This window comes from Podarcis liolepis (genome assembly GCF_965112155.1).
Source record: "Podarcis liolepis genome assembly, chromosome: 2".
Taxonomy (NCBI): domain Eukaryota; kingdom Metazoa; phylum Chordata; class Lepidosauria; order Squamata; family Lacertidae; genus Podarcis; species Podarcis liolepis.
In genome coordinates this window covers 35,778,754-35,804,537 of record NC_139555.1, presented here as the reverse complement: position 1 = coordinate 35,804,537, position 25,784 = coordinate 35,778,754, and the positions used below count along the sequence as shown (strand labels likewise).

Genomic DNA, 25,784 nt, shown 5'->3' with positions numbered 1-25,784 from the left:
ATGGCACTTCAGCCATAAAGCCTTGAGCTCATTAGTACTTCTCAGCCTTGCCTACCTCACAGGCTTGTAAGAATAAAGAGACATGGACTCTTTGGAGGAAGAACAGCATGAACATGTAATAAATACCTAATATCCATTTCAACCATCCCTTTTTTCTGAAAGAAGGGAGGGGGCATCCTATTATATAGGGCTGCGACTGTAGCCTCTTAATTAAAGAGGGGGGCACATCCAGCAACCTTTTTGATGCAGGGTCTGCAGTTCTCCTACACACACAATATTTTCCCCCCTATCCCCTTTCATCTAATTACTTTGGGTTACACAAAGGTCAAGGGGAGAAGGTAAACTTCTCAGAACTGAAGCAGGTAAGCAGAGGGGAAAAGCCGTGCCGGCTGCCTTCTCTGGGCCCAAACTGCACGTGGGGTCAATTTGGCCCCCGGAATTTCTTAGCATCATGAAAGGCTAACTATTAATTCAGCCATGGCCAAGGTTCAAGGAGAGCCAAGACCTTTGCACATGAATGCCCTCTCCTCCTCCGCACCCCTCCAACTGCAAGCAATGACTCTTCATCGTTTTCTCTCAAATATAACTTCAAAGCAGAAGTAATGCCTGGTCGATTGGGGGGTTGAAGGGGGGGGGGAGAGTCAGCAACTGCCCTGCCCTGCTGATCAGAGTGGACAAAAGCAACGCCAAGCTAAAGAGATGAGGGGGGAAATTGCCCCAGTGAAAGGAAGGAGCAGGCGGTTGAAATCGTTCCCTTTCTTTCCAAGGCCTGGAATCTTTCTGGTTGCTGGGTTGTTTGTTCTTGGCAGAGGGGATCTCTCTCTCTCTCTCTCCCTACACCTCCAGCTTTCCTTTAGTATCCCGAAGAATAATGGGCATCTGGGAGCTGTTTCAAGTGGACTTTAATTTGTCTTAATGAAACTCACAGCAAATAATTCCCAAGCGCCCACCCCCCCACCCCTCTGTGTGCGCAGTGGCCACATACCAACCGAGCCACCCTTACAAGCAAAGCAGCCGACGGGGGGCGCGCGCACACACAAGCACGCGCTTTTGAAAAGAAACCCCCCACCCCCCTCGCCGGGTCGTTTATTTTTTATTTAAAAAAAAATAAATGCCTGCGATCGCGCTTCGTCAGATATTTAAAAGCATTTTAAAGGTTTCATAAGCTTCTCTTTCCCCACCACGGCAGCCAGGATCCGTGACTAAAAATTAACTGGTGGCAAATGAAGCAGGTGGGAGGGGGGGCGCGATGTGGAGGGGAGAGAGATGGATGGGGGGCAAAACAAAGTTTGTGCAAAGTAGCAGAACCGCAGAGAGAGAAACCCTGTCAAGTGATTGCGCTCTCCATGGAGATCCGAGGACCAATGAGAGGGGCAGAAGCTGTTTATAGGGGCGGAGCGTCTCCATAGCATCCAGAGAAGCCTTTCGGAGCAGCTACTTATTGACAGTCATTCTGTTGCTTACAAATCACAGCGGCTCCGGAATAAAAGGGCTCTGGCAGCGAGGGGCGTAATAATTCATCCAACGGGAGAGCAGTAGAAATCTACCCTATTTCCCTACCCGGCCCCCACCGCCACACACTTCACCCCACTGAATATTCGGCGCTTAGTAGTAAACACTTGGCGGTAGTGGGATTCCTTCGTAGGAACAGGTAAGATAAACGGAATTATTTGTTTCTTAACAAGGCGGGGAGGGCAGGCCAGCTTTATTTCTCCGCCACGTTATCCTGGGGAGGCTGGAAGCCCCCCAGCACACAATTTTTTTTATTTTATGATTCTGGCCAGACGTGAATGCAGAGGGACCCTCTCATGAATCCATCAACGCAAATGTAACAACACTTTCATTTAAAAGGGGAAGAAATAATCCATGGTAAGAGCCTTTTGGGGGCTTGGTTGAATTCTGTGTTTTTCATGTGAAGATGGTTGGCATGAATCTTCATGTACTAGTTCAGGGGGAGTAAAGCTTAAATACAGGTACTCAGCCACTCTTCTTCTGTTTCTCCAACCTAAACGCCCTCTTGTTATGCTTACATATGTGGCATACAAGATTCATAGGATTTCAAAGCAGCCCAGTCCTATGCATAATATACTGGGCATTAAGCCCCATTGAGGTAAATGGGGCTTGCTCTCTGGGTACAGGATTACAGCCTGGAGCAGCCTAGGTGTGATTTTACCCTCTGCTCTATGAACCAGCTGAGCCGAAGAAGTCAGGTTAAACCGATTTAGCTCCCTGCCGAATCAATGGGAGCAATTTGCAACCCTAAGCCCATTACCTGAAGGTAGGTTCCATTGAAATCAATGGGATATACATCACATAATGTGTTTGGCACTGGGGTGCCACTTGCCTTAATGATAGTGCTTCAACTTATGGATTGTGTTGCTGGAAGTAAATTTTCCTTTAAAAAAAATTGAATCACTTTTATCCCCAAGATAGCCTTGGAAATTCTAGGCATTATGGAATGGCATGAAACTCCCACCATCTTAACCATTTTTATGGCAGTATTCATACCTCTAATGTTGAAGAAAATAAAAACAAAAACTGATGGTGTTGTGCATTGAGTGAGGAATCAATGACAGATTTAAAACAGAGGCTACTTCAAATCACTAAGATGGAATCTGTAAAAGGGTTAGGGACTGTCAGGTTTGTAAGCTGAAGCATTTATGAAGCTGAAGAAATTGTTATTTACCTAGAAGGAGATACTATCATGTTCATTTCAGTTGCTTGTTTCTAGCTGGGTTTTAAGTGTTTCAATAGGAACAAATGCTACTTAGATTCTTGGCAGTTTTGCGAAAAATCTTGCCACCAAAGAAAAAAAGGGGCATTTGGGTGAATTCCACCCATCTTAGGCTGTGGTCTGCATAAAGCAGGCTAGTTAAGTAGGCTGGTTTGAGAAGGGGATCCTACACCCAGGGATGGCTCAATTCTCTGGGATTACCTCAAGGGTATATTTGGCTCCAGTGCTTTTAGAGTGTCTGGCTAGAAAACAACCTGCTCAAGTGTTTGTTTGTGAGCCGCCTATTTGTTAGGGGCTTTGAACTTCTTCGTGTTATTGTTGCAGGATTGTCACCCCCCTGCCCTTCCCCCTTCTTCCCCCTTCCTGCTCTCCCACAATTCCTGAATGTTGGACTTGCCTGTTTTGGCTTCCCCTGACATGACTGACAGCTGGCTGAACGTGCAGTCTGAAGAAGAGAAAGGCCAGGAAAGCAGCATGGCGGATTCAAGCAACCTGGACGACAGCTTGACCAGCCTACAGTGGCTTCAAGAATTCTCCATCATCAACGCCAACATGGGCAAGGCAAGCTCTTCCCCTTGCAGCACAGATCCTCACGGCTATCACAAGATCCCTGGCTCTGCTGCACCATGTTCCCCTCTAGCTGGTGACCCGGCTTGCATGGGGATGCCCCATACCCCTGGCAAGCCAATCTCCTCTTCCACATCCAGGACTGCACACCTGCAAGGCCAGCCATTGGAAGACATAGATTACAAGACTAATCCCCATGTAAAGCCTCCTTACTCCTATGCCACGCTCATCTGCATGGCGATGGAAGCAAGCAAGAAAACCAAAATCACCCTCTCAGACATCTATAAATGGATTACAGATAATTTCTGCTATTTCCGCCATGCAGACCCCACATGGCAGGTAGGTGCCTAGGATGGGACAGCCCATACCTCTCTGCATTTTGGCTACCCAGTCATGTGGGTGAGGTTATAGCGCACTTGCTACTGTCTCCATGTTTTCTGTTGGCTATCCACTGCAGTTCATGACCAGCCATCCTCCCAAATCAGCCTTGATGCTTCTATGACTTGCATTATGTGACAGTGAAACTGTTTCACCACTATTTAAATTCTCATGATTTCCATGTGAGGCAAGTGTTGTGTACACCTAATATGCTGATGAAGGAAATCTAAACTACTTGACCAGAATCCTTAAAAATGGCCATGCTTAGAGCAGCAAACAGCTTCCTACATTCTTAACACACAACACAGTCCTAATCATGTTCATATAGAATTTGATGGGACTTGTTGTTGTTTAGTCATTTAGTCATGTCCGACTCTTCGTGACCCCCTGGACCAGAGCACACCAGGGACTTACTTGATGGGACTTACTCCCAGCTAAGTAGAGTCAGGTTTGCAACCCGGGGCTGGACCCACACCATACCTTTTGAGCACATTCAAAGCATTTACACCCCAAATAAATCCTGGGAACTGTAGCTTACCCCAACAGAACTGCAATCCCCAGCAGCTATAACAAACTGCAGTTCCCAAGATTATAAGGGGTGGTGGTGGTTATGTGCTTTAAATGTATGGTGGGTGTGCAAATTTAGACACTAGCACCCTTTTTCCTGGATCATCTTTCATCATACATACATAATGTAAGGTTCCATCACTGTCAGCTGTGCCACCTTACAGGAGAACCAGCTATGTCTGTGGTCAGGTGGCTGTAAGACCCTCTTGCCACAAGATGAGGAACAGATCTCCTGTCAACCTCCTATGACAATAGAAAGTGACCAAGTGTTTGTAGTATTCATGCTGCGGCTCCTTTCTGTGCTTCCTTCTCCCTAGAGTGCAATTACTGTTGCTTGGTATCTTTCCTATCAAGGTGTTTTGCCTGGAATAAGCACTTAGTAGCACACAGAGGTTGTGGTAAATGAGAAAGCAGAGCAATGTAAACAGGCATTTTCTCCTTTTGAAGGTAGCAATTATCTAACAAATACTGTGGATGATTGAGAGAATGTCCTTTTTTTTTTTTTTTTTTTTGAGGCTCCAACAAGCGTAAAAGGAAGTGCCATAGAAAGTACAGAAAAACAACAGAGGGGCAGTGAAGGGGAAGAGAGAAGGAAACAGGTGGAGGGCGAAAGAAAAATAAAGATGGCAAAAGTAGGAGCCAAGAGGCGGGTTGCGTTGCCTAGAGGTGATTCTCCTCCAATCTTTCATTGGATGCTTAATGCTGCTAATCCAATCAGTCATAAATGGGCATTTGGAGTCAATTAAATGCACAACTGGGAGGCAGGGGAACCATTTAGAGAGGGGAGGGGGCAGTCAACCCCACTCCATCCTTCATTGCAGATAACATGTGATTATTCCCCACAAGTGCTTATATTTCTGGTTACAGCGAGGTAGAAAAAATAGCCACAACAAATGCTCTCAGGATACCTGGTTTTTTTTAAAATAAATTTTATTTTGAATATACCCAAGAAGAAGCCTTGCACTTTGGGGTAAATCTTAATGCTCCACCCTGAAATGTCTGTCGTCCCCCCCCCCCCCCAGATTTCAGTGGGAACAATCTTGTTAGGAGGGCTTGCGAAACCAGCTCTTTGAATATGGAACTATATTCCATATTCAATATCTGGAAGCTTAACTTCTCGTATCCAAAATTTAGTTGGTCACACAAGTAGGAGATACTTGGCCGATTTGTGTCATGCCTGGAGAGCATTTAAAACAAGCAACTGCTTCACACACTTCTAGGGAGAAAGAGGAGAAAAAGTCAGGGGTATCTTCCTGGTCACTGACCGTATTAAAGATATTTGATTTGATATTTGATTTGAGTCAGGGGTATAAATTTCTTTCCCCCCAATCCCACCCTTTGATCCATTGAGGAGGAAACCAAAGAAATTGATGTGTCTTTTCCACGTGACCTGATGCTTTCCAATATTGACTGTGGAGAAGCATTTGAAAGAAGGCAAAATAAAGATTTGAGAGAGGTTATTAGGAAAGAGGTGCATCTAAGTGTAGAATGGCTGGGATATTGGATCAGAAGTATACAGTGCCTCAAATGGTCAAAGACAGAAATATTATAACTTTTCACTAACCTCTTGGAGAGGTGTAAGTAACCTGCAAGATGTTGCTAGACTACAATTCTCATCATCCTTGATCAGTGGCCGTGCTGGCTGAGGGTAATGAGAGTTGAAATCCAATAACAGCATATGAAGAGCCAAAGTCTCATGACCACCAGCTGAACAGCCTTGGACATAAGACATCAGCCTGCAATGAAGGCTGTGGCCTGTAATGAGAATAAATTCACTTTTGTTACCATGTTAACAACAATATTGAAATATTGCATGTTGAGGCTCTCTCCCTCCCCTAGCAAGCACCACAGTGTAAGGAAGAATGTCTGTCCTTGAGCACCACCTCCTTCAATTCCCAATGTCTGTGATACATGGTAGACTCATTTGTGTCTTTGGCTCTTTGAGGTTTAAAAATATTAGGCTGGACAAGTAAAAGTTTGGGTAGGAAAAAAGAGGGAAAGTTTTGCCTTTCAGAAAATCCAAATAAAATTTGTTCACCAGGTCTTTATAAGATACTTACTGGACTCTATTACTGTTGCATCTATATGGCATGTAATTTTTTTATGTCCTTCAAATAGTCCTGGTAAGCAGTGAATCTAGCCCCACACCAATAGACGGAGACTCAAAAGTCAGCATATTTCAAGCATCCACTCTTAATTCTATACCTTGGACTTTCCCTTCTGCTCTCGAAGCACTGTTTTCTAAAAATAATAACAAGCATCATCATCTCAGTCAAAGGAAAATGATGAGTACATGTCATTCATTTCTGACAATTGATGTGACAGTTTGATATTCATGGGTAGTTTTAGTGTTGAATCCTTGAGGGAAACCCTCTTGAGATGTTCCTTGCCACATCGTTCTTAAGATCATAAGAGCTAACTCCTAGGGGCTGAAGGGAATTCACACACACCCAAAATTGAGGGGACCATCCCCCCACTAAGTTGATGGGCATTGCCATTCAAATGGTGTGCGTGCACCGTGTCATGTGATCAATTACGAGGGGTGGGGCTTATCTGGGCCCTCCAGTATTTTATTGAAGTTGGCACCCCTGCTTAAGGTGAAACAAAGAGTTTCCTTTCCATCCTAAGTGATTAGTGAATGAGTTAGATTCTAGGTGTTTGGATATGGTGGTGATGACATACAGTGTTATTGTCATTCCATCACCTGTCAAAAGGCTGCCACTACACACTGCTAAGCTTGTTTCCAATCCTCCTAGTAGACTGTATCACAACCAGGTCTCTTGATGTGCCAAAACACTATTGCTTGCAGTCACCACAATAACGCTGCTCAGTGTAGTGGATGTTTCTGATTCCTACCATGGTCACAATACATAAAACAAGTAGTAACATCTAGCCTGATGAAGACTTCTGGAGAACTCAAAAGCTTGCTCACTATTTTCTGACATTCTAGTGGTCCTAAATCCTAATAAAGGTATTGACCAAAACTTAATCCATTAGGTTTCCTATGAGATTGGGACATTTTATGTTTTACAGAATTAACAACAACATGGGCATTAATAAGTACAAACAGAAAGAAAGAAAAACCCTTGGATATTGATGTGGTTGATGCAAACTTTCCTGTTCTTTCTTTCCCCCTTTAAAAAAAACAAAACCCCAGTATTCACTCCCTCTTTGTCGTGATGCAGGTGGTTTGATGGATCCTTGCAGGGAAGAATGATAAATATGCTAACTAGCTGGGTAATAATCAGCTTGTAGGCAAGCCCAGCAGATTTAAACTGACTCTAGCAGGGGAGAGGGTTATTCTCTGACCCTTGTAAAATTTCATTAAACAGTAAATTCTGACTCATCGGAGACCAGCGCGTTCACAGGAATTTCTTTCTTTCTTTCTTTCTTTCTTTCTTTCTTTCTTTCTTTCTTTCTTTCCCCTTTCTCCCATCGTGCCCATGTTCTCACCCGCCTCGTCAACCCCAGTTCCTGTAAGTGCAGACACAAAGTCAAAATGTCATGCCACCCATAAGCAGGGGGGTGGGGGGATGGGGAGAGATTCCTGTGGGAGCTGTGTGCTTTGGAAAGGAGCCAAGATGCCCAGGGAGTTTCAGCCTAGAGGAATAGCTTCTTATTATTATTTAGCCCTCCAGGCATTCAAGCCTTGCTTTTGCTCTTTGGCAATACGGATTATGGATGAATAAGCATAAAGATATCCAGGCAACATTTTTTTAAAAAGAAAAAAAAAGAATGAAAAACTCTTGCACACAATCCTTTACCATATCCAATCTCTTAACACCCTCCTGGCTTTGTGCTCCATAAGAGGGTGTTATTTACCCAATAACAGAGTTTCCTTTCTGATTGTGCACATCACTCCAGACACGCACATTCATTCTTCTGAGGAGTAGCTCTATGGGAACAGTAAATGCCCCTTCTTTTTATTTATCTCTTTGTTGCTATTTTTTTCTAGAGCTTTTCTGATTTTTCTTTTCCTTTTTATGATGATTCAGAGGGTGATTTCATATGAAGTCCATTCCAACCAAAGGATGTTCCATGGGTGCGCAAATGTGTTTCTCACATGGGTGTGTATAAATATAAGCAATCCATACCAAGGAGGCCAGTGAGTGTGCAGAGCAAGGGGGGGGGGAGTTATGTTGTGTCCCCTTCTCCATTTCTGTCAAATGAAGTGGTTCTTTCACAGTGTCGTCATATTTAGCACCATAGTGTACCATGGTAGCTGTGGTTTATGGGATAATCCTTGAGCATGATACATGTTGGTTCACACATCATTTGAAGCTTAGCTGTGCTTTAAAAGGTGAACCTGCAGTGTGCTGGTGCACAGAGCAAAAACCGCCACTGCTTCATTCCTCCCCTACTCCTGCCAGGAATGAAACCATGGTTTGGATTAGTGACACTTAAGAACCTGAGCTCACTGCTTGTTTTGTGCAAGCAAGCCAGAAGCCAAGAACAAACTTGGGTAATTTACAGTTTGGAGGGAGAGAAAAAAATGAGCCCAGGTTTAGACATAATCCTAGCAGCCTGGCATGAACAGAGGAAGAGCAAAGCAGCTGAGATGTTAACAGTGCCTCAAGTACCTTGCATGTTCATTTTTAAACTCTAGGTTTTTAAAGTGACACATCAGCCAGGCCAAAATCAGTTTTCTGGCTAGCATGGGTTTTAAAAAACAACCCAACTATGAGGGTCATAAAATGTCTGGCTTACCTTTCTGGCCTCCTGAACATTGAGGGAGGAGGTCTGTTCTCTTCTGATTTTGAGGGTGTGAGATGGTGATCTTCATCTCACTGTTCAGAAAGTTGCTGTGAACACTTCTGACCAAAACCAGTGAAACAGAAACTGTCTCTTCTAGCACCATGGAAGCGGGAAAGGCGCTATTTCTACTACATGATTTCACTGCATTACAGTCTGTTCTGGTTCAGACCTAATATGCAGTCTTTTAGATTGAAAGAAACTATTCATTGTAACTGGGGCTGGGGAAACCCAGCCAGAAGGGCAGGGTGTTGTTGTTGTTGTTGGCATATTAAAGGAGACACTTGATCTTATGATGACTGACACTCAGGATAAATGGAGGGCATCTGCATTAGCTTTTTCTTATATTAAGGTGTTCTCCCCCTCCAGTAATTCTGAATGAGCTGGAGCTTGGGGGAATATAAATGTCTTTCCTGAAGCATCACTAAAGGACAGCAAGGCTGGGCATGTGGTTGCTTAAAAATTACTTCTCTTTCTTTGCCCTCCACCTGCAGAGATTGTTGAGGTGCCTTATTTCCAGAGGTCAATTTTCCTCTTAATCTTCCACATATGCCTCCATCAAAACTCTCTTTGCACTTTCTCTTCCACCATCCATATTTTTTTCTCGTGCCAGCACGGGACTGGATCTTGTATATCCATCCATATCTGTCTTCAGGCTACTCCACCATGGTTTTCTGGTTTTCTTTTCCAGCTGAAACTATTTTTTTTTTTTGTGGTTACTGAGTATCATCTCTCTTTTTTAACCACATCAGTTGTTTTTAAGGATGTTTTGTACTTCTGTAAATTTTGGGATTCCCCCTAATTACTCTAGTTTCTCGATGGCTCAGTCTTGGCTCCACTTCTGCTGGCATGTTTGTTATTTAACGGAAGGAGGGCAGCAGACTAGAAAAGGTGTGTCAATAAGAGAACAAGTGTCTGTGTACTATGAGGGAGATGAAAGACCCTTTTCACGTTTTAAGTATTATTATTTATGAAAAGTTTTAAGTACAGATTTAAACAGATTTAATCTCATTTAGCTCTCTTCTTGACTTCCTTGACAACACCTTGGAAATGGTAGCTTTGCAAGAGTGCTGAGAATTATTTCTTAGAGACTTCTGCACAGAACAGCAATTTGAAAGTCAGGGTGTACTTTGAAAGTCGTTTAAACTTGTAATATAGACACACATGGCATAAGATCTTTTCCTGAAAGCTCAGGGCAACTTAGAACATTTTAACAGAATCAAACCTTGAAACTAAGGGCAGATCCATACCCTACATTTAAAGTACACCCAACACACGGCTTCCCCAAAAGAGTCCCAGGAACTGTAGTTTCCCCCTTACAGAGCTACAATTCCCAGCACCCTTAACTGCAGTTCCCAGGATTCTTTCTGGGAAGTTATGTGTGTTGAATGTGCCCTAACACTATGCAATGCATGCACTAGAAAAAGCAGACAGGGTACTAACACCCCTCATCTCCCCACACTTGCCATTGGCATCCATAGGCCATCTCAAATGAAGGTTCGTACAAAATACTTCCAGTAAATATTCTGGTTCATGTCGCTCTTGTATGAATTTAATGTGACATGATCTGACGTTCTTGGTTGATCATGATGGTTAAAATATCGTGATGGGAGTTGAGGCATGAATCCATATATTTCAAAGTTGTATAGGAACGAGGATGGTCATTTATCGGCAGAAATATGCCTGGCCATGTGGCGCATTTAAGCATCATTCTATTCCAGATTCAGTTTCACTGTGGCAAGCCACTTCAGCCTTCTTCCTTGCTGAAAAGACCTTCACACTTACAGCTGATTCAGCCGCCTTCATTGTATTCACTTCAGTGTGGGTTTATGTTTGCAGTTACTTATATTAAAACTCCATTTTGTTTAATTCTGGTTTCAGAACTCCATTAGGCACAACCTGTCCTTGAACAAGTGCTTCATCAAGGTGCCACGAGAGAAGGACGAACCAGGGAAAGGTGGATTCTGGAAGATCGACCCCCAATATGCAGACAGGCTGATGAACGGAGCGTTCAAGAAGCGCAGGATGCCCCCCGTGCAAATCCACCCAGCTTTCACCGGAAGACTCCAGCAGGATGCTGGCTCCAGTTCATTGGCTCATCAGGCGGTGGCATCTTGGAAAAACAACAGCATCCTGAAAATCAACATGGAGTCTCAGCAGCTGCTCAAAGAGTTTGAAGAAGCCACCGGCGACCAGAACTGGAACCCGGCAGATGGGAAAATGAGCCATAAACGCAAGCAGCCACTCCCCAAGCGAATGTGCAAGACAGCTCGTCTCTCCAGCTCCCCCCTGCTTACTCAGGAAGAGCAGACAGAGCTTGGGTCTCTGAAAGGTGACTTTGACTGGGAAGCTATCTTCGACACCACCTTAAATGGTGACTTCTCCACCTTCGAGGATCTGGAGATCACTCCTCCTATCAGCCCAATAACCAGGGATGTAGACTTGACTGTGCATGGAAGACATATTGACTGCCCACAGGAGTGGTGCCCTGCCGGGCAGGATTACATCCTAACCGAATCCAACCAGAACAGCTTGGACTTTGACGAGACCTTCATTGCCACTTCTTTCCTCCAGCATCCCTGGGATGAAGGGAGAAACGATTACCTCTCGAGTTCTGTCAACATAGACCCGCTCTTTGAACTCAACGATCCTTCATTGCAGACGGAAATGAATGACTGGAGCAATGCTGGGTGTCTTTAATGAGTGACAAGAGCCCTGGCTGGAAGGCTCAAGATCATCCCAGGTTGACCTGCTGTATGAACAAGATTGGCCCAGTGCTGCAGGACTTTACACTAACAGTAGAATCCTCTAGCAAACAAGACATCTTCATTCTTGGGACCACGTGGATCACAGAGGTGTCGGGGGTGGGGAGGGAAAGATCTGGAGAATTTGGCAGGATGTATCTGAAAGCAACACACGGGGAACTCTGTACCCCAAAAGACAACAAAATAATAATAATACAGTACTTATTTTTGTGTTCTTTTAAAGAAATATGGAATTTTTCTACTTTGGGGGTGGAGGGAATTGAAAAGGGCATATCTTCCTTGCAGGGGAGGGCATGACATTTGAATATAATGGAATAGGATGGAAGAGCTGGCCTTTTCTGGTTACTAAGAACATGTTAGATCTGTGATTTCTGTAATTTCCTCTTCCTTCTTTTGTCCATTTGCTTCTCCCTCCATCCCTCTCTTTCATGTGAGTGTGTTTGCATTGTTTCTACCAGGGAAAATTTCTTATAGGTAAAACATGGGACAATTAAGTAGCAGGCAAATACAATTCCCATCTGTATTCTAGGAATTTCAGCCACCAGTCTATCTAGGACTAGTTTAGATGTCGACATCTGTATTTTCAGAAATGAATCAACAAGGCAAGATCTTTCAGGCTTATAAAATAGAGAGCCTACTATATATCTATATATCTATTACAAAACCTATATTTTTAGCTACAGGGCACAATCAGTAGAGTATTTACAGTGGGGGTGGGGAATGAGGATTGTTTGTAATAATGTTAATTAAGATTGAAGTGTATCAAGCATTTGTTATACAGAGGGGAAATGTAATAAAATATGCAAGTGGGAATTCCTGCCAGTAGAGGATTTTTAAAAATCCACAAATGGGGACCTGGCATTCTCTAGACGGTCCTTTTTACTTATTTTTGTATCTTAAATTCTTTACATTTTTGCAATCTTGACTGTGTATACTGTAAAGCCTAGACATTTGAAGTCATGGCAGGCAAGCCCTCTAAAGTCTTGAACAACTAACAAAGTGCCGTACCCTTTCCTAGTCAGAAGCTATGAAGGAATCTGTGTGATTAAAAGACAGACTCTGACAAATCAGTTGCCAACACAACTGATCAGTAATGAAGGGCTATTATTTTCCTCTCCTTTTGGCCAAGCGATCCCGGGTGGGTACTTCTAAAATATTCCTCTGCTTTAGTTAATGTCTCCGTATATTTGAGTCTCTAGCCAGAGAGAGTTTAAAACAAAACTCCGAATGGGCATGTTAATCAGTGGCTCTAGACTCATGGTAGGTACACACTGTGTGATAATTTGTATTCAGTGCTGGATGAAAGTGCACTTTTGAGGTGCCGTACATACCGACAACATCACGCTGCATATTTTAAAAATGCACATTTTTTTCAAGGTGAGGAAGGAACTACACATGTGCAGGTGCGGTGAGGTGTTGCACCATTTATTCCAGCGCTTAGGGGGTGTGACTAGACTACATGAATGGAGGGGAGTAGAGAACATCGCTGTTCACTGCTTCTTAAACCTCCTACCTGTATGTACAGATAGCACAGAGACTAACTCCCGCTTTAGGCAACGTTGCTGTGCAAAGCTATGTACAATGGCAAAGTGCTATGTACAAAAGCACTCTGTGGAATAACAAGCCCTGTGTATTTCAAACTGTACGTGTGCCCATAGCCTTAAGTGGATGGTTACAGGCCAAAGGCTGTATATGCAGTAGAAACTGCAAATGAAAGCTTCCCCCTGCCTTCTTATTTAGCTTCCATCCTAGAACTGAAGTTGCCACCCAGCTAGGTGTTTAGCCCATAGCTAATGTTAAGCCAATAGTCATCTTAAGCTTTATGTGCATTCAAGTAAACTCTGCATATTCCCAATAGTTATGGAGATTCCCCCTGGGAACCTGGCAGTCTTGTCTGGAACATGATGATATTTTATAGGTATTTACCTTTCTGGAATGGTAAAGCTCTACTGTCTGCATTTAGCAGACGCAGAAACAAACAGAACGTTCATCGAGCAAACGTCAATCCTTTTTTTCTTTACTTCTCTGCACCTTCCTGAATAATGTACACCCACGTGCATTATGTTTTGAAATGTTAATGTTTCCATCCCCTTAATCAGTCTGCCCCAATGATTTTTAAGTGGGGAAAGGCTACAACCTGGGGAGAAAAGTGCAGGCTTTCTGTTTCTGTGTGACAAATATGATGAACTGCGATAAATGCCTCTTTAGAACCGCATCTGTTCACATCAGAGTATTCTGCCCGCCCACCAGTTTATTTTAACAAAAGAGCTAGACTTCCAGGGACAATAATTTGACACCTAGAGATGGCTGCTTCCCATGCTACGTTCTCTTTGTTCACAGTTAAAAAAAAACATAACCCACATCATGGACACGGATGAATCCGCAGAGAATCCAAGCACAGCTCTTTGCTTTCTGCCCCCAAATATTAGTCCTGTGCTCACATTAGTGTGCAAGGAGAGATGTGGCAATGAAGCATTGTTATTTCCTAGCATTTTTAGTATTCAGTGTGCTTTGCAATCATCCTCACACCATCCCTCAAAGGTAGGCCATTGAATCTCTCTTTAGGCAGAAGACTGAAGGCCATTCCAAATGGCCTGGGGTGTTTTTATGTGCAGTAAATGTGCATTTGGTTCTGAGTTGCTGCACACTTTCTATACACATCGGCTGCACATTATATTTTCCAAGCACTTGACCCAAATTTATTTTTTTATCTTGGGATATGCAGAGTGCACACAGTCTAGAAAGGGCAACCTGTGGACTACACATCCAACCTCCGATACAATTTTTGTGTGTAATCAAGAGTTTGTGAGTTCTGGGCAGCACCAAAGTAGTCCCATATTTGGGATGGGGATAGACACCATTTATTCCTTGAAGCGTCTGCAGGAATGTAGGACATAAATTCCCAGATAAAATAAACTGCCCCCAAGCATGGACAGCTTACACCCTGCCAAGTACTAGACTCCTAAAGGGTAACAGAGCCACGCCTCCTGGGTAGTAAAAATGTTCTGCCTTGTGACATTCACAGATGAACTGCCACCACCTGCCTAGTCTTCATTACTTGGGTGATAAAGCACATGGCCCCCCAAACTGGCCATCTCTAGTCTAAAATATATTGCCTCCAAAGGTCAATGTAAGAAGACTACTCTGGAGGTACACACACACACACACACACACACACACACACACACACCTGGAAAAGTCACAGGCATATGAGTACCTGAAAAAGCAAAGTAATGGAAGGCAAAGTATGTTCATATTCTGGGACCAGCTGGTATTAATATTGCTAATAAAAATCAACAGAGCTTCCTGGAGCTGAGCAGGATTCAGCCCTCTATTTGATTTGTAGTGGGAGTGTAGAAGAGTACTGTATCTGGGAACCATATGGATCACCTAAATATAATGGGGGAAGAGGGGAACCACTGACATGGAACTGAAATATGAGCAATTCAGATTCTAATCCACTCCTTTGCTGTTGGAAATGTTATTAATTTACAGTGAGTTAAAATACTAGATTTTCTTTGGAGTGTGTTTAGATTAATGAAAAATAGCAAGCTAGGAACTGTTGCTGTTGGAAACAATATTAGAAACCTTAATCATGTCCGTAGATATGTGTACATGTCTCTCTCTCTCTCTCTCTCCTTATTGCTTGTTTATTGAAAAATAAAAATTAGTTTGGGTAACTACTGGAAAAGAAAAGCCCTTATTTTAAATTATGGAAGAGCATATATTTCAGAACTAAAAGGAATGGGGACTTACATGCAAAATGGACCAGGTGCTCAGCATCAGTTTTGAAACAAATACCGGTAATTGAGGCAAAACGGAATGATTTGCTGAATTTATAATTTGGAACTTTAATTCAGTGCACTCAGATTTGGAATTCACGTTTCAATGGACACAAGGCATACAGAGTTCAGCATTTTAAAGTCCTATTGTTCAGTGAAAGAATTAAGTTTGCGCTTTAACTCTCTTCCATCAAAATCAATAGGACTAAATAGAAATCCAATGGATTTTTGTTATGTCTCTTTGTATTTTGGGATTTGGCATTTGAAGCACAGATATATATTTGAAAAAACCTAAATATGTAAATATGTACTCTCAGATTCACAACCTAAATGTAATATTCAGCATTCAAATCAATGAGATTTTTGTCCTTGATTTCAATGGGTTCTGGTTGCAGTCAGTGACTTTACTTCAACTTATTTTTTAAAAAACCTAATACTGCTTCAAATCTAATTTCAGTGTTCTCCTAATGAGTAAAGTCGCTTTATTGCAGTCAATGACCAGTATCAGGATGACCAGTATCAGGAGGTATTTAAATTCATGTTCGTCTTGCACGTTTAGAATAGTAAATTTGTTCAAGCTTTTCTCAAGAGGTACAGATCAGTTTAGGTCTATGGAAGTTGGCTTGAATTTCTGGACTGCCTACTGCTGAAAGCCTGGTCCCAGTCTCTATACAGGAAGCTTCAGGAGCACAGTGTAATTCTAGAGATCAATGGCTTCAGAAAACATAGCAAAGTCTAGAGGAGAATCAGCAGATGGAAGTTCTAACAAGAAAGGCAAATGTGTCTGGCGGAACCAACTACTCATCTGCGCACAAAAGGGCAAGTTGTGAGAGAATGGAATCCAATTTGCCTCCTGGTGAACCTACCAGAGATAAAAATCAAATTATGCTCCCCCCCCTTATGTCAAACTGGGAGCATCGGGCCCGCCTGTTGCTTGCAGGATCTAGGTGGAGGAACATGACACAAAGTTACTGTACTCACAAAACTCATTTGCTGCATCTGGCTTCTGCCCTCCAGATGTTTTAGACCACTGCTCTGAGCAGCTCCTGGCTATGGCTGATGTGCGTTGTAGCCCAAAAACATCTGGAAGCCACAAGGTTGGCAAAGGCTGTGCTATACAAACAAGGTGGGAGCTATCAAAATGCACACACTACAAACTATTTCCAAGCCTCTGTTATGGTCAAACTTGCTAAACTTCCAACCAAGAAGCTCTGAAAAATAAATTCTCTGCAGCAATGCAAAACGTTAACTCCACGAGTGCTTTAATGGAAACCGCAACAGAGAAAATGGGCTGCTTCCACACTGGGGCTTTCTAGCACTACTGATGGACTGGGTATAATTCAACATAGTGCTAAGAAGTTTCCGGATGAATCCTTAAAGCTGGCTCTTTCAAGACTTCCCTCTCTTGTAAAGTGGCATTGCCCACCCCATGGCTCCAGATCCTATTCAGCTTAATATAGTACAGTGGTACCTCAGGTTAAGAACTTAATTCGTTCTGGAGGTCCGTTCTTAACCTGAAACTGTTCTTAACCTGAGGTACCACTTTAGCTAACGGGGCCTCCCGCTGCCGCCGCGCTGCTGTAGCACGATTTCTGGTCTCACCCTGAAGCAAAGTTCTTAACCCGAGGTACTATTTCTGGGTTAGTGGAGTCTGTAAGCTGAAGTGTCTGTAAGTTGAAGCGTCTGTAACCTGAGGTACCACTGTATTAACCATGAAAGACAAAGGTCAAGCCAACTTGATCGTAGTTAGCACAATTGTAGCACAATTATTCGCATCTCCAGACTGCAACAACTGAAATTCATCCAATAAAACATGGCCAGAGCTTGCTACAGACACTTCCCCAGATCATCTGGATTCATTTCAAGCTAATTTAGGCCTACTTTGGGGACTGAAATGGCTTTGGGCAGTTCCCACTCACATTTTGATGCACCAATGATGCATAATGTAACCAGACCTGGGATTATGGAAAGGGCTTTCCTGAACTATGTTATATAACCAGTGAGAATTCTACTAGGGAGACATGATGCTCAGCACTTCATTTCTTATCTTTCCCTGCACATCCTCCCAGCAAGGCAACCTCCTCTGCAATGTCTACTTCCTTTGTGGAGCCTTAGCTGTAATTCCACAAGCAGTTGACAGCAAAAGGACAGAGAACTACAGTAGTGCAGAGGAGCAACCCAGGCGTACTAGGCAACCTGAAGGCAAGACCAAAAACAGGGAGTGAGCAGCATTTTGGACCTCAATGATTCAGGGCAAGGGTGAATTTTCCCATCCCCTGAAGTTCACTTCAACAGGCGGATGGAGCCACCACCTGTTGATCACCTGGTGTCACTTTGACAGCAGGAAAGCCAATGATTCTTTTTCCCTTGGCAGCCCAGCTTGAACTCAAGAGGACCCTACTATAAGTGGGATTTGCAGGCACCACCAGCTGCCTGGAAACTCTGCTTTGGTAAGGATGAGCTGCTCCCTATATTTTAGCATCACATTAGATATCACGGGCAGAAGCATGTTACATTACTCTGACAGACCCTTTAACAAGCCCAGGACAAAAAGCAGCTTTGGGAATCATAGAAGTGTAGAGTTGGAAGGGACCACAAGGGCCATCTAGTCCAACTCCCTGCAATGCAAGAATCTTTTACCCAACGTGGGGCTCGAACTCACAACCCTGAGACCAACAGTCTCATGCTCTACCAAGTGAGCTATCTCTCAGGGTGAAGACAAGGAAAAGACACTCAGGAGGAGAGGAGCAGCATGGGTGTGTGTTTATGTGTGTGTGTGTGTGTTAGAGAGAGAGAGAGAGAGAGAGAGAGAGAGAGAGAGAGAGAGGTGCTTTGCTCCTGCTCTTAGTCATCCCCCCTTCTTTTTGCACCGTGGGGTTCCAAATAAAGGTTTACCTGCAAAATGGGACTGGTTCAAGATATAGACATTTAGCATAGCTGAAAAGGGTACATTAGTCTCGTGTATTAGTATCCTTTCCTTTTCAGACAGAACAAAGAAGGGACTGAGGTAGCACTTCACACTCTAGAGCAGGGGTAGAGAACCTCAGGCCTGGGGACTGACTGTGGCCTTCCACACCCCTCTCCCCAAGCTGCACCCCCCTTCTCAGCCACCCCCCTCAACTGCCCTGCTTTGGAATGTGTCCTTGAGCTCTGCTAATGCCCTCTGGATGAGGATAGAGAGGTGTGTGTGTGTGTGTGTGTGTGTGTGTGTGTGTGTGTGTAGAAAGCAGTTTATGGTACAGAGGCGAGATTTAGTTCCTTTGCTCACTTTTACCTCTGGCCAGGTACCTCATTGGCCTGTGGCTCCTGGAAGGCTGCACAGAAGGAAATGTGGCCTTTAATTTGGAAAAAGATTTCCCTCCCCCCCCTTCTCGTGGGGGTGGGACTTGATGAAATGAAGAAAATTCAGTCCATTTCTGTAGTGGAAACTATCTTGTGCTCACTCCAAGCTAGAAAGCTCTGGTGTGGAGAAGAGATGGCCCAGGTACCCTGAGAAAAGCACGGGAGTGAAGCACACACAAAGGAGACAGTAATAGATGAATCCACTTGAGGCTAATTATGATCAGAAGCAATTGCTTCTGTGAAGATGTTGGAGGCAAGGAGGAGAGGGGAAGGAAACATGAAAGGTTAGGGAGGGTGAACTAATGACCTTTGAGTGGCACAAAGGCACTTGAGGAACAGTACAGGAAAGAATGCCAGCCACGCACTGGTCAAGCCATGCGGTGAATGGGTTGTTTTAGGGTGATACCAGGTCAAAATTATGAGCCATGCTTCATTGGGGTATGGCAGCTTCAAAATAGGAGGCATCTATGTATTTTTTGAAAAGGAAGTTTCAGCAGTCTCATATGCTAGGGAGTATGTTAGAGAAGTTGCATTGATTCAGGAAACCTTCACCTTTGGTACAGCCATGGGGAAAGTGGAAACTGGCAGCTAGGGAAGGGAGAAGCACAAAACCTTTAAAATCATTATTACATGGAGGTGTGGCATCTCGCACAGAGCCCCTTCCTTCGTTCCGCTTAATGTCCCAACACCTCACCAGGAAGCTAGCTCAGATAATCCAAGAATTAAAAAGGGGGCACAGGGATTCAGCCTGCCTCAACTCCTAACAATCTGACCTCTCTATCTAGCCGAACTTTTTGTGGCCCTCCAGATGTTGCTGGACTACAGTTCCCATCATCTCTGCACCATCCTATTAGCCATGTTGTCTATGAATGATGGGAGCTGGAGTCCAATGGGTTCCCCACTCCTGTTGTACATGAGCAAAGGGCCCTGCATCTCCTCCCTCCTCACCCATTTACCTGCCACCTGCCTGTACCCCCAACTTCTCTCCCTTCCAACTCTTAATATTCCCACTCCCACCAGATGAGACTGGTATCCATGAGGCATTGCAACAAAAGTCTTCCAAACTATCATTAAAATAATAATAATAATGGTGGACCACACTACCGTTGAGTGAATTCTAAGATGCTCAGATCCCTTTCGTTTTATTTCCTATTATGTACCACAGCTGGGGTATCTCACTTGCCAGCATCCAAGAGGCCACGTGTGACATTGTGCAGGGGGCTCCATAGCAAATCTACTGATGCAGAAAAGGCATCAACTGAGGTAGAAAGGACATCAATTCCCCGACAATAGGACATTTCAACTCTCCTTGTTGTACGCAGCCCAAACTACCCAGTTACAAGAGAGAAACCTGTGATTGCCTTGTGTGTGTGTGTGGTCATCCTTCTCCCCCCCCCCCTTCTGTTTTCACTATTTAAAACCCCCTCCATCACCTTGAAGTTGCTGGGGTTGGGAAAATCCAGGTACCTGTATGATTTTGGCTCCCATGGGGCCACCAGGAGCTTCGGAAGGTTTAAATGGGGAGGGGAAAGTGGGGCTGACGGCGGGTCAACCACCTCCCCACACCAGCAATGCTGCTCCAGCTCAACCCCCACGGCTTTTAAGTAAGTACAAATCCGTCTGTCAGGGGGACTGCAGGCCTCCCAAGTTACGTGTTGTTTAGCCCGGGCAGTTGTCAAAAACAGCTGTGCCAAGCAGCGCCTTTTTTAAAAAAAGCAAGAGACCCCCCCCCCGCCTCCAGCCCACTCTCTTCGGCTTCTCCCCCACCCCTGCAAAATGGAAACCCTTTAAAATATAAAAGCGAAACGTGGAAGCGGATGGAAAAAAAACCCACCCCCCTACGATTCTTGCAGCAGCAAAGTGTCAGCCAGGCCCCAGGAGGGAGAGCAAAATAAAAGCCGCATCGTCATACGAGGCTTTGGAGGAGGAAAGGGGTGGGAGGTGGAGAGAGAGAAACCACCACCTTTTGTCCAGTTTTAAAAACGAAACAAATTTCTGAGTGGTTTTCCACCCCACCAGTGAGGGGTTGGGTCGGGTCCACCCTTTCAAACGTTTGTGTGCAACAGCAGCCCACAAGATGCGTTTGTAACGGGGGTAGCGGGGAGAGTAGATGGGAACAACGGTGGCGTAACCAGGGCGAGAGGGGGGGTACAGAAGCCGGGGGTCTTGTTTTTTTTCCCCTTTTCCTTCTTCTTTTCCTTCTTATTTTTAAACTTCGATTCCCTCAGAGCTTGACGCTTTCCAGCAGCCAACAAGGAGGAGATTGAGCGCAAAGAATGCGAGACAATAAAACTTTCTCCCCCTGGGTTGTCAACTTTGCCCTCCAACGTGAGCTTGGGGGGAGACTACAGCGCCTCTTACAAAGCACTATGTGTACTCAGGGAGAGAAAAAAGAAGGGGGGGGGAGAAACACCGAGAAAGGCAGGTCACGGCCCTTTCGCTGCTCGGCCTGCCCGGGCTTGCCTGGTAAATGCAGGAGTTTTCCAACACCAAAGCTTGTGGGCAGGACTCTTCCCCACCCAGGCACCTCAAGGCCTCGCTCCATTCCCGGGGGAAGTGGCGCGCTTCCCTCCCTAACTGCAAAACCACAAGCGAGGCCAGGGTGGGGAGGAGCGAGCGGAGCTTGCCAGGGGTTTTTGTGTGTGGAGGGGGGAACGTGGTGGAATCTTATTTGTTTGTTTAAGCCAGTCAGTTTCACAAAAAGCGTTGAGGGCTATTCTCCAAAGCGGGGAAGAAAGGAAGGGTTTTTTTCTCTTCTGTGTGCGAGCACAGCAAATGCATTGCAGTTTGGCAGATCAAACAAGAATTGTGCAACGCAAACTGTGCAATGGCCATCGACCCTGCTTGCTGCTTCTTTTTCTCCCACAGTCATGCAGCTGATTCGGGTTAGAGCAATTTGCTCCCCAGCCCCCAGTTGAGGCGAACTCAACCCTTCTAGACAATGGGTTAGTTGCAGGCTTCTTCGGATTAGGCAGGCCTCTTGTTGGTAGAGGGCCTGAGCATCTTTCCCACGGGCCTGGGCTAGCAGAAATTGCCTTTTCCCCAACAGCAAATGAGAATGTTTTGTTCTGGTGTGCACACAATCAATTCCCACCTCCAGAACACCTGACCAAGACACTTAAAATGGCTGGGGTGCCCTATGGGGTGAAGGACACATTCCCCTCTCACACCCCTGCGTCCAGGGCCGTCTTACCCATTAGGATTAGTGGCGCCCTGCACCATGGCGCCCACCCATCAGGGGTGCCCAGCAGCAGGAGTCCAGGACTAACCAGGAACAGCTGCGATGGCATGCTGGGTGGCGGCGGCAGTGGCTCTTCCTACAGCCAGCCACACTCTCTCACTTCCTGCCTGGGAGAGGAGGCAGTGGCAGTGGCACGCAAAGCTACACAGCGCCCTTCTCCCGCCTGCCTGCCCTGCGTGGCAAGTGAGCCTCAAGCTACCCAGCGCAGGGGGCAGGGAGGATGGGGAGAGGGGCCAAGAACGTCACCCTCCGACCCTTCCGTCGAGGAAAAAGCTGGAGGAGGGATTCATTCAGATTTGGGGCAGTGGGAGGGGAAAGCTGAGGGGGGGCGCACTACCATTAAGACTCAGTTCGGAGGTAAGGATGGACTCGAGAGCATGCTCTCCATGCAGTTAGTGGTTAAAAACAAACACCAACAAAAAGTCCTATAAAGACGGGGGCGGGTTTTAAGGTCCTATTGCTTTGGAATTGAGGACTTTATTAAATTTTCTTCTGCCTTTTCATTTTATTTTGTTCTAAGGGCTTGTTAGAGATAATGTGTAACAGCAACTCTGGGGAACCTTTCCTAAAAAAGGTCAACAACTCTGGGAAATGGGGGGTGGGCCTCAGCGCCGGAGGGATCTTTGCACCACGGCGCCGGATATGCTTAAGACGGCCCTGCCTGCACCTGCCACTTTGATTCCATAAAAACAAGAATCACAGAGCTGTAAAGTTGGAAGGGACCCTAAGGGCCATCTAGGCCAACCCCCGGCAATGCAGGAATTGCAACACCAGAGTTCTCCAAGTGAGCCAGTTCCCAGGAAGCCAAAGGCTGGCAATGATTGTGGAGAAGTTCCCTGGGCCCGGCTGGCATCAGGTCTTCCCCACCCTTCTGTACTGCTTGCCCCCTTACCTGGGCAGGACTCTCTGGCCTCTCTGTAGCTCTCTACATGGCTGGCAGCCATACTGCTCCTGGTGGGCCAAGGCGCCATCACTCCTGGCCAGCGCATAAGTGGCGATTCCCTCGCCCTGCCCCGTTGTACCCTCACCGGCTCCCCTGAAAGTTCCTCAGAGAGAAAGATAATGCAGGAAGATATGGGTTGCAAGTTAATGAAACTATGTCCCCCTGAGGGCTCCCCTGAATGTTCCTCAAGTCTCTCAAGGGTGCCCCGGTTGACAACTAATGCACTAGTGAGATCCTGTCCTCTGTTAGCCAGGAAGGATGCCTCTCTTTGTTCTTAGTATTGTAGCACAGCTTTGCCAACTTGGTGCTGCCATCCGTATGTATGGGGCTATGACTCCTTTCAACCCTAGCCATAATGGCTGTAGTCCCAAACATCTAGAGGGCACCACCAGCTTGCAGAAGACTGCTGTAGCACCTGAGTGCTCTCCGTCCTTTCACTGCTACCATCACAGGAGTGGTGCCCATTCACACCTTTCAGCAGGCTGGTGGCATTGCCTAAGCAACTAGAAGAAGAAGAGTTTGGATTTGCTATCCCGCTTTATCACTACCCAAAGGAGTCTCAAAGCGGCTAACATTCTCCTTTCCCTTCCTCCCCCACAACAAACACTCGTGAGGTGAGTGGGGCTGAGAGATTTCAAAGAAGTGTGACTGGCCCAAGGTCACCCAGCAGCTGCATGTGGAGGAGCGGAGATGCGAACCCGGTTCCCCAGATTACAAGTCTATCGCTCTTAACCACTACAGCAGTGTTCCCCAACCTTGGGCCTCCAGCTGTTTTTGGACTACAACTCCCATAATCCCTAGCTAGCAAGACCAGTGGTCAGGGATGATGGGAACTGTAGTCCAAAAACAGCTGGAGGCCCAAGGTTGGGGAACACTGCACTACAGCACACTGGCTCTAGCAATGGCTGAAACCCGAAGGGGTTGGTCTGTATAGTTCAGGACTCCTCCAGATGTAGTTCCAGGATTCTGTGGCATTACTGAGGCTTATGGAATCACACAAGGATAAACTTGGCCATTCCTGGTCCTTATCTGGATGTGCATATGCTTAGTGGGGTGTGGTTGATTCACTTTTGAACAACCACCTGGCTTAATTATAGCTGCAAGAATTGAGTTAGCTGGTAAGTGGAAATCTGTGGAGAGGCCTGGGCCAGAAGATTGGCTAAACCTGACCTGGGATGCAGTCTATTTGGTGAGCTGGGGAGAAGATAGATCAGGGATGGGAAGGGAGCCTCTCCAGAGGTTGTTGGCAGAGGTGTTCCAAGGCTTCCTTGCACCCTTGGCAAGGAACTGTACTGGCACACACACACATACTGTCCCATGTGCCCTTGGAGCCCCAATGGGCACTTGGATGACGGGAGGGGCCCTCAGGGTTGCTGCAACGGCCCACATCAGCAGACACATTCCTCTGCCAAGGTGCCCAGAGGAGCCTGCATGCATCACCTGGCTGTCCAGTGCAGTGGAGGAGCGGTTCAGGGAGTATGCTGGTGTGCTCCTAGCCACTCCAAGCCAGAGTGATTTTTGCACACATACACCTGGACCTGCGCCCTTTGCAGGTACCAATCTGACCAACCCCTAGGTACGCCCTTGGTTGTTGGGTTCCAACTCTCAGCTTGACCAGTTTTCAGGGATGGTAGGAACTGGTATCAACAACATCTGAAGGACTACAGGTTCCCAATCCATGAGGTAGAGTGCATTTGTAGAGTCAAAACTGATTGATCTTAATGATGTAAGAAATCTGAATATGACCGTAAATAAAAGCTTGCTGCAGCTGTGACAAGAGGTTTAAATCTGAACATGTATGAGTTGCATGCATTAGGAACAATGGCCCCCCAATTCATAGCTCCCTTTATAAGATTCATTTCGTTCCATCCAAGTGCTGTGTAGCTCTTTCTGGAGCCAGCAACAAATCTACAGCATTTCAGAGGTTGGCTCCTTCTTGGGAAAATAATGACTGTGCAGAGGACTATTGAGGAGCAAAGGTTCAACATAATACAATGGCCCGTCATTTGGATCAGCATGATTATTACTTTTCTGTTGCTTGTTTACCATATTCCCCCAGCTGTCCTGCAAACTATCTTCTTTTCTTGCTGGGCAAACACCAACACCTCAAACTGCTCTCCCCTTCAGAGGAAAAATATACACATAAGCCCTCCTCTTTCCCCCCTCTCTGGTTCTTGCCATCCTTTTATTTGTTGCCCTTTCTCTTCCATTGAGTACAGGGGTTGGCACAGAGCCATCTTGGCAACAACCTGCTTTCACTTGCTAATCATTCTAAATATTGAAAATCAACGCCTAGAATAAACAGCTCTGCAATGGGGCCCAGTCTTTGCTCAGTTTGGAAATGCTAATCTGCCCAGCTTTTGTTTCCTTCAGGAGGATTTGACGCCTTGCCTTCTGAGCAGGTCACAGCTGATGGTTCCCCAACCCCTACCCCCCCCTTTACATTTTCCCCCCCCTCATCCTGAAAATTCGTCCCCTTCTAACATTACTCACTAGGGTGGGAAAAAATAAGGAATGGTGCAGGGGAGCAGAAGGGCTGCACACATGGTGCATAATAATGAAGAAGTGTCCAAAGTTGAGGAATCCAGCTTCCAGTGCAGAGAAGAATCCAGAAATTCAGATATGTTGTTCAAATGCCCCTTTGCTTGGCAAAACGAAGCCAGAGATTTCGTGGGAATGGGCTCTTTTCTTCTTCTTCCCCTTTGTTCTTTTT

General features: G+C 45.4%; 1 protein-coding gene and 1 long non-coding RNA gene across 4 annotated transcripts; one reads left to right on the top strand and one right to left on the bottom strand.

The window, feature by feature from the left end:
* The first annotated feature begins 569 nt into the window (after positions 1 to 569).
* Positions 570 to 15,443, top strand: FOXJ1 (forkhead box J1). 2 transcript variants are annotated; one of them, XM_083487611.1, is made up of 4 exons: positions 570 to 599; positions 1,474 to 1,651; positions 3,059 to 3,640; positions 10,880 to 15,443. In XM_083487611.1, the coding sequence occupies exons 3-4, from the start codon at positions 3,119 to 3,121 to the stop codon at positions 11,696 to 11,698; spliced, it is 1,341 nt and encodes a 446-aa protein (XP_083343737.1). In that variant the 5' UTR covers positions 570 to 599; positions 1,474 to 1,651; positions 3,059 to 3,118; the 3' UTR covers positions 11,699 to 15,443. The 2 variants fall into 2 exon arrangements, with proteins under 2 accessions (XP_083343737.1, XP_083343738.1); XM_083487612.1 differs by lacking the exon at positions 570 to 599 and having other exon boundaries at positions 1,302 to 1,651.
* LOC310699616 lies at positions 5,262 to 20,567 on the bottom strand. Of its 2 annotated transcripts, XR_014522158.1 has the most exons (3): positions 20,355 to 20,567; positions 6,307 to 6,487; positions 5,262 to 5,462 (listed from the first exon to the last, which is right to left on the bottom strand). It is a non-coding gene; the product is annotated as an uncharacterized lncRNA (long non-coding RNA). The 2 variants fall into 2 exon arrangements; XR_014522159.1 differs by lacking the exon at positions 20,355 to 20,567 and having other exon boundaries at positions 6,307 to 7,979.
* Positions 20,568 to 25,784: the final 5,217 nt, after the last annotated feature.

Excerpts from the sequence above, each read along its gene's own strand:
- FOXJ1 (XM_083487611.1), top strand. The coding sequence starts at position 3,119 with ATGTTGGACTTGCCTGTTTTGGCTTCCCCTGACATGACTGACAGCTGG. Across the intron at positions 3,641-10,879 it reads ATGCAGACCCCACATGGCAG|AACTCCATTAGGCACAACCT; the intron begins GTAGGTGCCTAG and ends TTCTGGTTTCAG.